The following is a 16,931-nucleotide window of genomic DNA, read 5'->3' on the forward strand; positions in this document are numbered from 1 at the left end:
AACACACATTGGCGAAAGACGCTTTGATTGGAGGGCCTTCCGTCTTCAAAATAAGATTGTATTATTATTATTTACCTTTAACCATCAAAATGTAAACTCTAAGTGCAACAATGATGCCCAGATGTGAAAAGAGTTTGTGTAAATCTACACTTTAAAAAAAACATCTGAAAGGTTTACTTCCAGAACAGCAGAGAGTGCAGTGGGGGTCAAACACACACAGTCTGATGTGTGTGTTGTCTCAAACTCCCCTCACTGGCGTTCAAACAAATAAACCCAGCTGTTTTAAAAATGTGTGATGTACATCAGCTCAGATTTCTGGGACATGCATTTTTGTTCAAATATATACCCTGTATCCACGTTAAAAGTCAAGATATGTGAGAACAAAACAAAACAATATAAAAGGTGGACTCTTTCGCATTGGTGTCCCCTAATGTGAATGAACCCTTCCAAAGTGATGAGCGAAGGAGAGGAGAGGGGGAGAGAGCGCGAGGAGAGAGAGAGAGAGAGAGAGAGAGAGAGAGAGAGGAGAGAGACAGAAGAGAGGGGAGAGAGAAAGAGAGAGAGAGGAGAGAGAGAGATGAGAGAGGTGAGATTGCGAGAGGGCTTCTCTCTCTATCTATCGCTGGTCCTCTCGCGTGAGTCTCTTATCGCTATCTCGTCTCTCTCCCTCCTCTCTGAGAGGGATAGGATAGAGATAGAGTGAGAAGCGAGAGGAGAGAGAGAGAGAGAGAGAGAGAGAGAGAGAGGGGAGGGCAATGCCTTCGCCAAATATAAATAAATAGTGTTCTCCACTCTAATTATTTACCCTGTGTCGATGATGTGCTAAAATAAGAACATTAAAAATGTCTCTTCCATGTCCTCTCATGTGTTTGTTTAAAGATGTCAACAGCTGGCATAACCTGGCTGTGGATGTGTGTCAACGAAAGGAAGCAAGCTCAGCATTGATCTGTGTGTGTGTGTGTGTGTGTGTGTGTGTGTGTGTGTGTGTGTGTGTGTGTGTGTGTGTGTGTGTGTGTGTGTGTGTGTGTGTGTGTGTGTGTGTGTGTGTGGATGTGTGATAAACTAAAGTAGCTTAGCACAGATGTGTGTCTATGGGAGCTCTTCTAGCCTTTGAGCTCATATAGCTTCTTAAACCCTGTTAGATTGATGGTGGGTGCATGTGTGGTGATGGATGTGTGTGTGTGGGGGGGGGGGGGGGTGGTCTGTGGCGGATTGTGGGAAATGTTGCCTCCTTCAGAAGCCATGTGCTGCTGCCACAGACAGGAGACGGTGTGTTAGTAGTGATTCAGTCTGGACTGACAGAGAGGCAGGAGGCAGAAAGAGACAGTGAAGGGAAGGCCATCCAGTGGTTTTATGTGCTTTGTGGATGGAGGGGAACAGAGGAAGACGAGTGCTGCCAGCTCCAGCCATATATTTCTGTTCTCCCTCTCAGGCTGATGGAGAGGCAGAGTCCTCCATATAGCTCAGCTCGGCTGACAACAACATGTGTTGCCTCGAGGGGGAGAGAGCTCAGCGTCATAAATCTAACCACCTCGTTAACTGCCCATTAAAATATCAACTATTTCATTTAGTAGGCGGGAGAGCTGTTTGTATATGTGTGTGTTAAGGAGAAGATTTTATAACCAAAATACAACTTTAAACCACATACTTGCTCTGACAACATGCCAGCTGAGCTACTGCTGAAATTTGCTACACCTACACAAAAATTGTTTTGCAATTATTTTGCTGAGTAAGTTAAATATTACACATTTTACCAAATTATGTTTCTTTCATATTGGATTTTTTGGGGGGTTGTTGAGAATTTTGATTTATTTTTTGAACTGACATCTGCTTTGTTTGATTACAGTGCACAGTGTTTTCTGATGGACTGTGCAGTAGATTATCAGTGTAATACTGACTAAACAATAGTGCTCACCATAGATCCTCTTATGCCATACAGCTGCCGATATGTCTCTGCACCAGTGACACAAGATGAGCTTACTGACATTTATTGTCCCCAGGGGACGTGGGAGACAATTGACTCTACACTTCTTCTCCCACGCCTAAAATATGCCTCACTGCCCGGGAACACTTAGGGTAGAGTGTAAATTGCTCTAAAAAGGTTTATGTTAAATATGTAAACATGGGAAAAGAAACCTAGAGTCCTAAAAATATATAAATATATAATAATAATGTACCCTAAAACATTAAGCTGCTTTGAACGTGTAAGTTAAATTAACCGTTTCATTTTCATGGAAGTTAAAAAACTGATAATGCTCTGTTAAATGCTTTAAAAATGTGGCTTCCTCATTTCCTGTATGAAGATGTTTCAGGAGCAGAGACTAAGTTTGGTCCCAGTTTTAAAAATCCATGGAAGTGTTGTGGCAGCTACCATTGATTTCAGTACTTCTACACTGCAGAAATGCGTCTTTCAGTGACTCTTTTGGAAACATGAATGGTTTGTGTTCATCGATGCTACTTGATAACAGGCACAACCTTTGTATTTTTGCAGTTCAATTAACTACATTTTTAAGGTAACAGTGAAAGCTCTAGCTCTAAATCTGAGGAGGCAGTGGAAACAGGGAGGGCTCTCTGTGGCTGCAGAGCACAGGACAAACCACTGGATGGCTCCTGTCTGTCTTCTTTTGTCTCTCCTGCTGTCCCGCTGCAGCAGTAGAGTCCCCACATGTTAGTTAGTCTGTTAGTGAGTCACGTCGTGTTCTGTGTTGTCTTCACTATTTCCTACGTTGTAATTTTGTTCCAAACCTGCTACAGGTGAGTGAGCTTGGGTGCTTCCTGGATTCTGCCCTGAGTCGAGGTGTGGTGCGCCGACAGCTCGGTGTACGTCGGGTGTGTGGGCGGGTCACAGGGACCTGGGGGGCCCCCTCCGCTCACGTGGTGCTGGTTGGCGGCTGACATGGGCCCTGCACCATTGTAGTCCATGTTTTGGTGGTGCGGTGGCGTGGGGCCGAGGTGGTTTAGCCCGTACATGGAGGGCCCCGAGCCAGGCATGGGTTCCACATAGCTGCCACCCCCCACGTACACTGGACTGGCCTGCATGTTAGTGGGAGTCCCGTAGCCAGCGTTGTTGGCCTGTACTAGGCCGTGGTGAGGATGGGGGTCGCCGTAGTCCGGGTCTGGTGCGCCATACTTCTGCTGGGGGGGGCAGCCCTTCATGGGGACATTGGAGTAGGCAGTGGACATGGAGTAAGACACTCCCTGGTGGGGCTTGCCGAAGGATGGCGGAGATGGGACGTCGTAGCCTGCCCCGCCTCCCCCTACCATGGGGTGCATTGAGTTGAGAAAGCTGGCTGAGGACTGCATGGTCAGAGGTGGGGAGCCAGTTGGTGAGGGCCCTCCAGAGCTGGAGCTCAGGCCCTTGGACTTCTGGTCCTTTTTGTATTTCATGCGTCGGTTCTGGAACCAGATCTTGATCTGGCGTTCGGACAAGTTGAGCAGATTGGCCATCTCCACGCGCCGCGGCCGGCACAGGTACCTGTTGAAGTGGAACTCCTTCTCCAGCTCCACCAGCTGGGCACTAGTGTAAGCCGTACGAGCCCGCTTAGATGATGCTGACGACCCACCAGTAGGACTCTTCTCCCCGCTGCTGCCACTCTCAGCTCCTCCTGATACTGATGAGAGAAGAGAGAAGATTACACAGAGATAAAGGGCAAGTGAAAGAAATAGAGGTATACATCGATGGGATATAGGGAAAAACCATATAATAATAATAAAAAGCCTGAAGAGAGTGAAAGTTAAAGAGGAATAAAAGCAGAATCAAAGAGTGGAAATGTAAAAAGAAAGTAAGAAACAGGTAAAAGGATGATGAAACGTAGATTGAGAGAGCCAGAGAGGAAGAGAGAATACAACACACTCAGGCTGCATGCTGTAGGAAATTGAAAGCATTCAGGTTCTTAATAAAGCAGAGGGGGGTCCAGGCATGCTGGCTGAATTATCCTTTGATATTAGTTGTCAACACTTCATAACAGTGGCAGTTATTAAGAGACGGAGGGCCCGGTGCTGGCCGAGGGCGGCTAAATTGCATCTTGGCAGGAAAGACAAACCCCCCACAGCAACAGCAGCTGTAGCACAAGGACTACGAGCAGGAACTGAGACGGACCTGCACTCACTTCAATCAGCAGGCAAGAAAAGTCACCACATTTATGTGATAGTTGTACTCCTCACAGAGCTGAAGGGGAATGAGACCTGCTCAGACACTTTCACTCTTATGTTGAGGGAATTACACCACCCTTGGGCTACTGGTGCGTTGTTAGTCACTCTTAGTGAGTTTAAGTGATAAATGCAAATCTGTTTTCACAATGTCAGTGTGTATGTTACTCTCAGCAGGAAACTAATCATTTTGTCTTAAGGCCAGAGAGTCTACTAACCCTTAAACTCACCAGCTGCTGTCACTACTTTACGTGTCTAAGTGAATATAACTAGAGGATCGTAGGCTGATACAAGGGGGCTCAATAGTCTAATATACTAGTCACGAGTAACATGCAGCGAGATGATTCTCCTACATCTTTTCCATGTGGGTGTCCTGAAGATGAGAGGAATTTTAAGCACCTTTCACACATTTAACTCTAACAATAAGAAAAGAAAAATAATGATGATTTTGAAAAATACATATTTTTTTAAGTTTAAAAATTCTGAATGTAAGTATGAGAAGTGCAAAGGCTCTTCTTCCTTATTTTCTAAATCACTGCCATTTTCAGCCGTGCTGCCACCATAGTGAGACGGTTCTCTGGCCTTTAGTCATATTGGTTATGAAAACACTGTGGTCATCAAACTGCTGAGATCTTGGAACATCAGTAAAAATATGTCAAACGAGTGAACAAACACGAGTCATTGATTGATCAGACAGGTCGTGAAGCTGGCAGTAATACAAGATTATCTACACTCAGTCGCCTGTTTTAAGGTACACCTTATGCAGTGCAATACAACAGTCCTTCATGAAGGTTATAGTGTAGAGTTTTTGTTGAAACCTGAGAGGTGTTGATTCAACTGCATGGCTATTTTGGAGGCTGCAGTTTAGTGCTGTGAAGGGTGTTTCTAATATTAGCTCCAACCCATTTATATCAATGAGGGTAGAGTAAATAATAGAAACACCTGTGAGTATAACACTATACACTTCACAGCACCACAAACTACATCCTCCTAAACAAGGCCTCTCGACAGTGGTTTCAACAAAACCTGAACATTATAACCTCCATGATGTCACAAGGGACGAATGGTAAGGGTCAGGAAAGCCTATTGGTCAGGGGATAGGAGACACATAGGAGACACAGAGTAGACACATAGGAGACACAGAGGAGACACAGAGTAGACACAGAGGAGACACAGAGGAGACACAGAGGAGACACAGAGTAGACACATAGGAGACACAGAGAAGACACATAGGAGACACAGAGGAGACACAGAGTAGACACAGAGGAGACACAGAGGAGACACAGAGTAGACACAGAGGAGACACAGAGGAGACACATAGGAGACACAGAGGAGACACAGAGTAGACACAGAGGAGACACATAGGAGACAAATAGGAGACACAGAGTAGACACATAGGAGACACATAGGAGACACATAGGAGACACAGAGGAGACACATAGGAGACACAGAGGAGACACATAGGAGACACATAGGAGACACAGAGGAGACACATAGGAGACACATAGTAGACACATAGGAGGCACATAGGAGACATAGAGGAGACACAGAGGAGACACATAGGAGACACATAGTAGACACATAGGAGACACATAGGAGACACAGAGAAGATACATAGGAGACACATAGGAGACACAGAGTAGACACATAGGAGGCACAGAGGAGACACATAGGAGACACAGAGGAGACACAGAGGAGACACATAGGAGGCACAGAGGAGACACAGAGGAGACACATAGGAGGCACAGAGGAGACACAGAGTAGACACAGAGGAGGCACATAGGAGGCACAGAGGAGACACAGAGGAGACACATAGGAGGCACAGAGGAGACACAGAGGAGACACAGAGGAGGCACAGAGGAGACACAGAGGAGACACATAGGAGACACAGAGGAGACACATAGGAGGCACAGAGGAGGCACAGAGGAGACAGAGGAGACACAGAGGAGACACATAGGAGACACAGAGGAGACACATAGGAGACACATAGGAGACACAGAGGAGACAAATAGGAGACAAATAGGAGACACATAGGAGACACAGAGGAGACAAATAGGAGACACATAGGAGACACAGAAGAGACACAGAGGAGACACATAGGAGACACATAGGAGACACAGAGGAGACACATAAGAGACACATAGGAGGCACAGAGGAGACACATAGGAGACACATAGGAGACACAGAGGAGACACATAGGAGACACAGAGGAGACACATAGGAGACACATAGGAGACACAGAGGAGACACATAGGAGACACATAGGAGACACAGAGGAGACAAATAAGAGACACATAGGAGACACAGAGGAGACACATAGGAGACACATAGGAGACACATAGGAGACACAGAGGAGACACATAGGAGACACAGAGGAGACAAATAGGAGACACATAGGAGACACAGAGGAGACACATAGGAGACACATAGGAGACACAGAGGAGATACATAGGAGACACATAGGAGACACAGAGGAGACACATAGGAGACACATAGGAGACACAGAGGAGACAAATAGGAGACACATAGGAGACACATAGGAGACACAGAGGAGACACATAGGAGACACATAGGAGACACAGAGGAGACACATAGGAGACACAGAGGAGACACATAGGAGACACAGAGGAGACACATAGGAGACACATAGGAGACACAGAGGAGACAAATAAGAGACACATAGGAGACACAGAGGAGACACATAGGAGACACAGAGGAGACACAGAGGAGACACAGAGGAGACACAGAGGAGACAAATAGGAGACACATAGGAGACACAGAGACCATAGGAGACACATAGGAGACACATAGGAGACACATAGGAGACACATAGGAGACACAGAGGAGACAAATAGGAGACACATAGGAGACACAGAGGAGACACATAGGAGACACATAGGAGACACATAGGAGACACATAGGAGACACAGAGGAGACACATAGGAGACACATAAGAGACACATAGGAGACACATAGGAGACACATAAGAGACACATAGGAGACACATAAGAGACACATAGGAGACACATAAGAGACACATAAGAGACACATAGGAGACACATAAGAGACACATAGGAGACACATAGGAGACACATAGGAGACACATAAGAGACACATTGGAGACACATAAGAGACACATAGGAGACACATAAGAGACACATAGGAGACACATAGGAGACACATAAGAGACACATAAGAGACACATAGGAGACACATAAGAGACACATAGGAGACACATAAGAGACACATAGGAGACACATAGGAGACACATAAGAGACACATAGGAGACACATAAGAGACACATAGGAGACACATAGGAGACACATAAGAGACACATAGGAGACACATAGGAGACACATAAGAGACACATAAGAGACACATAGGAGACACATAAGAGACACATAGGAGACACATAGGAGACACATAAGAGACACATAGGAGACACATAAGAGACACATAGGAGACACATAGGAGACACATAGGAGACACAGAGGAGACACATAGGAGACACATAGGAGACACATAGGAGACACATAAGAGACACATAGGAGACACATAGGAGACACAGAGGAGACACATAGGAGACACATAGGAGACACATAAGAGACACATAGGAGACACATAGGAGACACAGAGGAGACACATAGGAGACACATAGGAGACACATAGGAGACACATAGGAGGCGCGAGGGCAGAATCGGGCAAGCGTTCCTCCATTCTAGCATCAACTATGTTTAGCTATGGTATTAATTTTGTTAAATCTGTTCACCTTTGTTTTCTTTTCCAAATAAGTTAGAGTACCCTGGGAGTTTGTTCACAACCTGTCTGCTTGTCTGACTCTCGGGGATTCTTGCTGGTTTCCCCGCAATTACTTTGATGTATACAATCGTAGTATAATGACGGAGCCATTGGCCGATGCTATAATAATAACAATATGTTTTCTTTTAATCTTTTCAGAGTGGTCATGCATGGTGTGAAAAAACTTGACATGTTGTTGTTTGTTTACCATTATTGTCAAAAGCCAGCAATCCTGAGTCAAAACGACTGACAGCAAGGATTGGTTTGCTGCTGAAGCTAACGTCTGCTGAAGCAGGCTCAAACAGCAACAGGCTTACTTTGCTAGCTGTGGGCTGGTGTTGTTTCCTTCTTGGTGTTTATTCCATACTAAACAGGAGTGCTGAACTGCAGTGGCTCCTCCATCTCTCTCTGTGAGTATGCCCTGTAATACCTCTGTTATGAATACTTGCTCCTATGTGCATGCTTGCGATGTGTTCATAATAATTCTCTGATGCAGTAGAGTTCAAATCTTTCTCTCTCAACAGTATAAACATTTGACTCTGGTGATTATTTCTATGGACGGAGACAGAAAGATGAGAGAGGTAACATCACAGTGTCTGTCTCACAGAGCAGTGACATTCTCAAAATGACTGTTTCAAATCCTCATCAATAAACAGTCTAATCTCTTCTCAACTCTCTTCCCAGTCACCTGAAAGCCTTTTGAATATGAATGTAAGACTCATATTCATTATAGCAGAACATGTTTTTTTCTCACTGATAACTACCGATTCTAATAACGTATCTGTCTGACTGGGGTTTTTTTGCCTGTTATCAGACATGCGCATGATTTTCAAATTTATCATCCTGTTTTATTTGTTTCCCATTTGCTAATATCTCCCATTACAAATGTCTGAATGTCATTCTCCCTCTCTCTGAAAATCTATTCATCTGTTATCGTACATGACATTTAAATCCACCCTGTTAATATCTTCCTTCTTGCTGTGGCTTTACAAGACGGTGCCGAAAGGAGAGGAGGAGGAGAAGAGGCCGGAGAGGGGAAGGAGGGCAATCAGAAGGCTGGTGATGACCAGAGGGTGGAGCGCAAAGAAAGGAGGAGGTGAAGGAGAAAGTAGTTGAATGAAGGAAGGTGTACAGGCTGCAGGTTTCACTGACTGACTGCTCACTTGTCATTGATTGTTTCTTTATCCACTTGAAACTTTTTTAGGTCCTTTTTCTTGATTTGACTGAATACTGACAGATCATTAGATCTCTCTCTCTCTCTGTCCCACCTGTCTCCTCTGCTGCTACTCAACTGGTATTCAAATCAAAACAACTTTATTAATTAAGCTTTAGAGGTGTTGCTAGGTGTATTATTTCATTTCATAACCAGACTAGCTTAATCCTCCTGCTGGAAGCAGCATTTCAGTCTGTATGCTAAACTAAGCTAATCTCCTCCTGACTCCAGCTCGGCCTTCACATACAGACACAGTAATAGTGGTATTCATCTCTCCACTCTCAGAAAGCGTTGTCTCGATTTGTTGAATCCAAACATCCATTTTTTTATTTGCAAACATCATATAAATAACTGACTTTCCTTTTCGTAAAAATTAAAAAACATGGATTTTCCTTGAGTACTCCTGTAGGCTTTGTAGGAATAATTGCCTTTGACCTCTTTTACTATTCACTGCTGTCCATATTTAGGGCACTTGCAAGTTACTCGACTGATGGGTTTCATCATGCAAAAGACTCAATCACATTATTGATTTGTATTTTAGGTTCAAACTTTTCAGCTTCCATGCTAACATGCGTTCTCTGGGAGATGTATGCTATGTCAGTGGATCCAGCTCACCAGCAATATTAGATTCTTAAAATGACCTTGGATAAGAGCAGACTGACTCACCAGCTACAGATAACCAGCTTGACTAGTTGCCTGTCTGAACCAGTGCCTGTGCAAACCTGTTTTGCTATAATAGTCTGAGAAACCTTTTAAATCCCCTGGGGAACTGTAGCTTGAAAGAGGGATGTGGTGATGGAGGAAGGCAGGATAATAGGAAAGAGAGGCTAATCAAGAAAGAAAATGACGGAAGAAAGAAATAGAAGGAGAAGTAAGAACTGAGGAAGGGGAAATGAAGGAGAGAAAGAGAGTTTGGTGTAGGAGGAATAAGTATTGTGCTAAGCCATGTTGTTTCTGTGAGGCTATGGGGGGAAATCAAAGTGAAGACAGACAGACAGAAAGACAGACAGAGACAGGTGTAGTTTAACACACCATTGCCAGAGTTGTTGCTGGGTGAACTGTTTTTCTGCTTGGTCGCCTGTCGACACTCTTTCATCCAGGGAAAGATCTGCTTGGCCATAGTCGGGTTGGGGGGAAGTGAAGAGGAAGAGGACGATGTGGAAGATGATGTGGACGAGGAAGAATTAGACGACTTATTGGGGCCTGATTTAGAGAGTGAGGAGGCCCCAGCACTGCCCCCCGGCTGCTGAGCCCCAGTATTACCGTTGATGGGGTTGGGGGGCAGTGGAGGGGACACCTGGGAGCCGGGGTGGTGCTCAGGCGGCAGACTGGGCCGCATGCAGCTGCCATTCAGCTCCTTGGTCTTGGCTAGCTGCTGCTGGTGGCCACTGTTGCTGCCCAGTGACTGCAAAGAGCAGGCCGAGCGCTGGTAGGAATCCACATCCAGATGGGTTGCTGACTGGAAGGCCGGCTGGTGGTGGGACACTGGGACCGGTGCATCGTAGCCCCCAAAGCCGTTGGCGGCTGCTGCTGCCGCCGCTGCCGCCCCCTGCACCTGGTAGGATGAGTAGCCACCGAAAAGCGCAGAGGAGTTGTCGTAGTATGTTGTCTTCTGCATTTCTGAGAGAAGTGGCGGCGTCTTCTTGTGCTCCGGTCCTTGTTGAGAGCCACTGCCGGAAGACCATTTGGTACCGGGGGTCACGTGACGGTGTCTCTCCAACGGTCTCCTGCAATCTGACCTAAAAGGTTAGGAGAGGCAGAATGAAGAAATAAGAGAGATAAATCCATCTTCCCCCATGAAAGGCACCATGACATGAATAGAAACCACTGCTTTTCTTTCCTCACCCCCTTACCCTCCCCCTCCCTTCTGAGCCCAGTGCACAGCCTGCAGATGCTCTAATGGAGGAGGTACTAGGAGGGCAAACTGTGTTCCCTCTCACACACACACACACACACACACACACACACACGCACACACACACACACACATGCACACACACATGCACACACACACACACATGCACATACACACATGAAAAAACGCATACACTTATTAATGTGAAATTTCCATTGAAATGTTACCTTAATTCACATCGTGGTAATTAAAAGTTATTATTATTAATGTTATTACTATTATGTGTTTTTATTATGTGTTATTATTATTATCATTATAATTATTATTGTTATTATTACAATTATTATTTAGCAACATAGTATCCCATCAACTGGTATTATTAATAATGGTTAATAGTTTTAGAATTAGAAGTTGTTATTATTGATATTCACTAATTATTTGCATGTTTCAGCAATTAATCTTAGAATGATGACAGCAATGATGACTTTGAATTTAAGAATAAAATGAAATAGCTTATATTTTCACGATTGTTTTAAACATTACTATATGTTATATGTTTGTACTTATTCAATAGCCTAATTTAACTTCAGTTAGAATGATGTTTTTATAATAAAGCACTACCCCACCATGTCTGCTGTTATTCGAGCTGAACATGACATTTTGTTGTGTAATGGCGGCAGTGTATGTGGCCTGTATATATTTTCCTTTGTGACTGATGTAGGTAGCCTATTTCTGTCAACATCTGCCTTCCGCATATGATTTAGTGTATTCCGTCTGCTCGGCTGTTACCTCACTAATACGAGTCTATCTCTGGAAACGACCATTGCAGCTGAATAACACACTACTCCTGCACCACAGTTTTAACAGGTCAAAATAATGCATATTATTTCACGTTATTAAAATGTTCTCATTTTAATATAGCCTCACAACGAAAAGCATATTAATAGTAGGCTACATCTAATGCCATCAAACTGGCAAATTGAGATGTATAAAGCAAATCTCTCTGCTGAAGAAGGTAATTTTGGGATTATTTGTTTCCTGTTAGGGGAAATCGGGTTAGATTTTTAGGTAGTCTTAAAAATATAAATAAGTAAACAAAAAACTTGGATTTGGGGACTAAAGAAGCCAAGTCTAGATAGATAGGAGAGAAAAAAGAGAAAGAAACCCCGGAAGAAGCTTCACGAGTCAGTGATTCATTAGGGTCGAGTGCTCTATCACGGCCCCGAGGAAAAGAGAGGAAGAAAAAATAAAACAGCAGTGTGAGCCCCCACAGACTCCCTATCTGACGCTCGTCGCTGGGGTGGGCCTGTGGCCGGCTTGTCAGGCGCGAGAGAGCACCTGGCATTCATTTGTCCTCTGGAGATAAAAATTTTAACGGGGAGAAGCGGAGGTGAAGCGGCTCTGCTGGCTCTGCCATCTGACACCCACTGAGCCTCTGTGTGCTCGCGCTGCAGCTAACCTCTGAGGCTCTCCAAGGCGATGTTAGGCTACCAATAATTAATGACCTCCCTGGGTTAATATCACAACACCCGTCCACACAGATATTAGGCCAGTAGTAAGTGTCAAGTCTTTTAAAATTAAAGCTATTTACATGTTTAATTGTGGAATAATATTTTAAAAAAACAAAATACAAAAATAGCTAAAGTGTGTGCGGAGATAATGTGACACCATGACGTCGTTAAATATCAGACCTACTTTAGAAAATAAAACTGAAAGAGTTGTCTACTTGTATGGCTCCACGATATTTGTGATGTGTTTATTAAATAGCAGCAGCACACGAGGCCAATATGATGCATTTTCCTAAATCAACAAATAGCTGTAAAAAGCGCAGAAAAGAGATCCAAACAACAGCGATGTGTTTCCAACAAAACCAGCACACAAGCCCGTCCTCTTTCAGATGCAAAGCTTTCATAATGGGGTACAATTGTGCAAAAAAGCCATTATAAATATATATGATATATTGCTTAGACTGTGTATAATTTATATTCGTTCGTTTTAAGTATATATTTACTAGTATTTCTTTTTTTGTGATTAGACAGTCCAGCCCTACTCCAGCTCTCAGCACGTCACACATGTCAGCCATTTATCTTTCTAGTAGACAAGCTGGAATCCTAATTATTTACTCTGAGGAATAGTCCCAAGGAGATAGAGAGAGAGAGAGAGAGAGAGAGAGAGAGAGAGAGAGAGAGAGAGAGAGAGAGAGAGAGAGAGAGAGAGAGAGAGAGAGAGAGAGAGAGAGAGAGAGAGAGAGAGAGAGGGGCCGTGGCAGTGAGTGTAGGAGGAATATGTTATTAAATCATATTGCTGCTTCGCCATTAAACGGGACACGTAATGTCTCTGCCCCTTGCTTGTAGGGCTACAGCTTAATACAATCACCAACTTTACTAGACGCCTCCCTGAATAATCCACTTATACTGACAGAGAAACAGCCACCCAAACAAAACAACAGACAGAGCGGGAGAGAGAGAGATGGAGAGGGAGGGAGAGGTCAGCCAGTGGTGTCCAGTGTCTGTGTTTTATCCCGGGATATAAAATTACAAATGGCGCTTGCCATGAAAATAGCTATGCTCAGAGAGAATGCATTAACTTGGACAATCCACGTTTTCCTTATCCCATTAACAGACAGAGACCGAGAGAGAGAGAGAGAGAGAGAGAGAGAGAGAGAGAGAGAGAGAGAGAGAGAGAGAGAGAGAGAGAGAGAGAGAGACCAATAATATGGAACTGAGCCCAGAAACAATAAAGATTGGTCAGATCAGAGCTATTGTTGCTATGTTCAACAAACAGTGAAGCCCCCATGTGTGAATACAATTACAGCATCAAAAACATTTTAGTGTAACGTATAATATTAGCAAAATAATAAAAAGGAGGCCCGTAGGGGAGAAAATAGGTAACCGACAGGGATAAGTAGTTCATCCATAACAGAAAACATGGTCGTCCGTTGCTTTGTAAATTAATAGCTATAACTGAGGAACAGACATGAGCAGAAAAGGTGAAGAAATGAGAGGGTAAGGCAAGGAAAGAAAAAGGACAGAGATGGAAGGCCGAAAGAAGAAGGGGGGCTGCTTGCGGCGGGCAGCTACGGCAGCTTAAAGCATTGTGAACTCTTCTTGAACCGGGATTGAAGTCATACGGGCCATAAATCACTGAGCCAGCCACTCCGCTGTTCACAAACTGCTCAGCGAACAAACACTCTGTATTTCTGGTTTGTTGTTTGAGCTCCTACATTACCGGCTGGCCTGCCTGCCTGCCGGTGATGCTCCTTACCTTGTTTAGCATCGGCAGTCCCGGTCCAGTCCGGCACGGACCCAGCAACACTGCATCACAGATTAGTCCTCACGCACGTTCACTAGTTAATAAATAACAATAATAAATAATTAAATAAATAACAAAACCGCTCGCTTTTCCTTCCGTTTTTCTCTCCCCCTCTCTTCTTCTCTCCGCAAACCCGCTGCCTCCTCCGGTGCTGTCTCGAAACTAGCACGGCTGCTCGCGACCACCACAACACCTCCTGGAGCCAACAGCAGCGGCGGCGGACCGGGCTGCGCGTGGGCGGCAAACCGGACACCGTGTGGCATGAACGGCTGGTGGATGAGAGAGAGGCGGACTCGAGACGTCAGTGGGGGGCTCAATAAACGGGAAGAATTAAAGGACGGGCTTGGTATAGCTAATAGGCTACAGGCAGGCAAGCTAGCGCACGAGCTGATCGAGTTTACCGGGAGCCTGCCTGCTGCCTGCTCGCGCCCCCCGCCCCCCACCCTCCGCCCCAGCACAAGCGCTGCCTGCACCGCTGCTGGCTGATAACAATGGCCTCAAATGTCTTTCTTTTTTAGCTGCTGTGTCTCACACAGCCGGCCAGCAGCCACTCAGTCAGACAGCCTCCCAGGAGCAGGTCCGCCACAAAATGTCACCCCATCGCATTTTTGGGTGCTTGGTCGTCCTTTTTATTTCCCTGCTCTGTCTCCACGGGTCTCCTGCCTCTCTCCCTCCGCGTCTTCCTCTCTGTCTTGGGTCTGTGCTCTCGCTTGGGTCTCTGGAAGCTGTTGGGCTTATTCCACACGGCTCTTAGTAGCAGTGGTAGCCTGGAGTAGGCCTAGGAGTTATTGTGCTGGTAGTATCCCAGTAGGTATTCTCATCATGTTGACAACAAGCCCGGGTAACGCTCACGGGGGTGTAACGCATGAAGTTACGGGGCTTGATTTGCGGACGCGTTGATTCCCCCATCAAACATCTCAGCGTCACTCACAAATTATGCTAATATCACCGACTGGAAGTGAAACACGCAGGCAGTTATGTTAGTCCTACAACTAGGCATGGAGCTGCTTTTTATGGGAAGCCTTTTGTAGAGTTGAGTCTTTGAAATTGGAATTATCTAGAACCAGTCAACATACGGCCCACGGCTGCCTCACTTAACCAGGTGGACTTTGACCTAACTTTATATAACTGGCTATACTAACATGTTGCTGACAATTCTGCCCCTCCCTCTTAAGAACGCCGATTTTAAAGCATGGGCCTCCTGTTTGGATGGGAGAGATCATCTTTGCCCTGCTTTTTCATTTATATATATATATATATATATATATATATATATATATATATATATATATATATATATATATAGAGAGAGAGAGAGAGAGAGAGAGAGAGAGAGAGAGAGAGAGAGAGAGAGAGAGAGAGAGAGAGAGAACTGTAGCCTATTTGTTGGATATGATATTGTTTAGGATGGCCCTGGGTGAACATAATAAGGACAGAGATAGCAGCCTTAGACAATTAGTATTCCTATGAGCTATAGTTTCATTTTCCAATCAAGAGTTTGCAGTAATTGCTGAGTTTGGCTGTGGATTAGTTTAGTGTATCCTAGTATTTACTCAGCTTCAACCATGTACATTAAAATGATAGATACTAATATCAAACTACTGTGCAGTCCAGGAACCAACTATGCTCATAATCCAACATATGAAAAAAGCAAAATATAAACTAACACAGTCTAACAGATAAATATGTGAACAAGCTCCTCTGAACATCATTGAGAACATGTTACAGAGTTTGCCAAACTAAAGAGGTTTAAGCAAACAGCTGATAGCAGCATTGAGCTCTTATCTCACAATGCCTTCTCAGCTGGATGGTAATGTTAAGGCGTAAACATCAAATATATTCCTAATGGTTTCATATTTACTTAATAGCTATCTCTTCACCAAACAATTCAGAGAGTGAAGATATGTAGAGTACATGTTTGCTATATGTGTCACTTATCAGTCACCTGTTTGTGGCAAATTGGCGAATTAATTAGATATTATTTGGTGACATTTTTACAGGTAATGTAAAGACTGTTGACTGTTTTCCCTCTCTTCCTACTTTTTCTGGAAATGTTTTTTTAATTAGAGCCCGTCCTGCAGCTCATTCCATGTCTCCCTGTAGATAGTAGGTATATAATCTGTATTGTTAAGGTTTCAACACCTTGTCTTCCCCTGCTGCTAATAAATAAAGAAGACAATGAGGCCATAGTGAAAGTGAGGAGACTACAGGCAGAAACTATGTAACTAATCCATAAAAAGGTAAAGGTAATATGCATGACATAAAGAGCCACTGCATGGCTGCAAAGGGAAACTTTAAATTCTATATGCACTTCAAGGTCTTTATAAAGGGAGAAAATATGAGAGTCGGTGTTTTGTGTTTAGACACAGGGGAGGAAGACAGCAGCGAAGTGCGACAACAACTGGAGAAAGAGGTGAGGTAGGAAAAAGAGTGACAAGAAAACCCAGAAGGAAAGAGACAGAGAGGTGATACCAAAATAGAAATGAAAATATAAAGGTGTCTTACTATGTTTTCATACCTCCCTGCACACACACACACACACACACACACACACACACACACTCTCTCTCTCTCTCTCTCTCTCTCTCTCTCTCTCTCTCTCTC

General features: G+C 44.4%; 1 protein-coding gene across 1 annotated transcript in view; it reads right to left on the minus strand.

Annotated features, from left to right (window-relative positions):
* Positions 1-702: 702 nt before the first annotated feature.
* hoxb3a (homeobox B3a) overlaps positions 703-16,931 on the minus strand; it is a 43,758-nt gene continuing 27,529 nt past the window's right edge. The window contains exons 3-4 of the mRNA XM_029437151.1: positions 10,193-10,899; positions 703-3,611 (exon numbers count right to left, since the gene is read on the minus strand). Of these exons, the coding sequence (XP_029293011.1) occupies positions 2,749-3,611; positions 10,193-10,778 (1,449 nt within the window). The 5' untranslated portion in view covers positions 10,779-10,899 and the 3' untranslated portion in view covers positions 703-2,748. The remainder of the gene's footprint in view (positions 3,612-10,192; positions 10,900-16,931) is intronic.

Source organism: Cottoperca gobio, chromosome 8 (genome assembly GCF_900634415.1).
Source record: "Cottoperca gobio chromosome 8, fCotGob3.1, whole genome shotgun sequence".
NCBI classification, from domain to species: domain Eukaryota; kingdom Metazoa; phylum Chordata; class Actinopteri; order Perciformes; family Bovichtidae; genus Cottoperca; species Cottoperca gobio.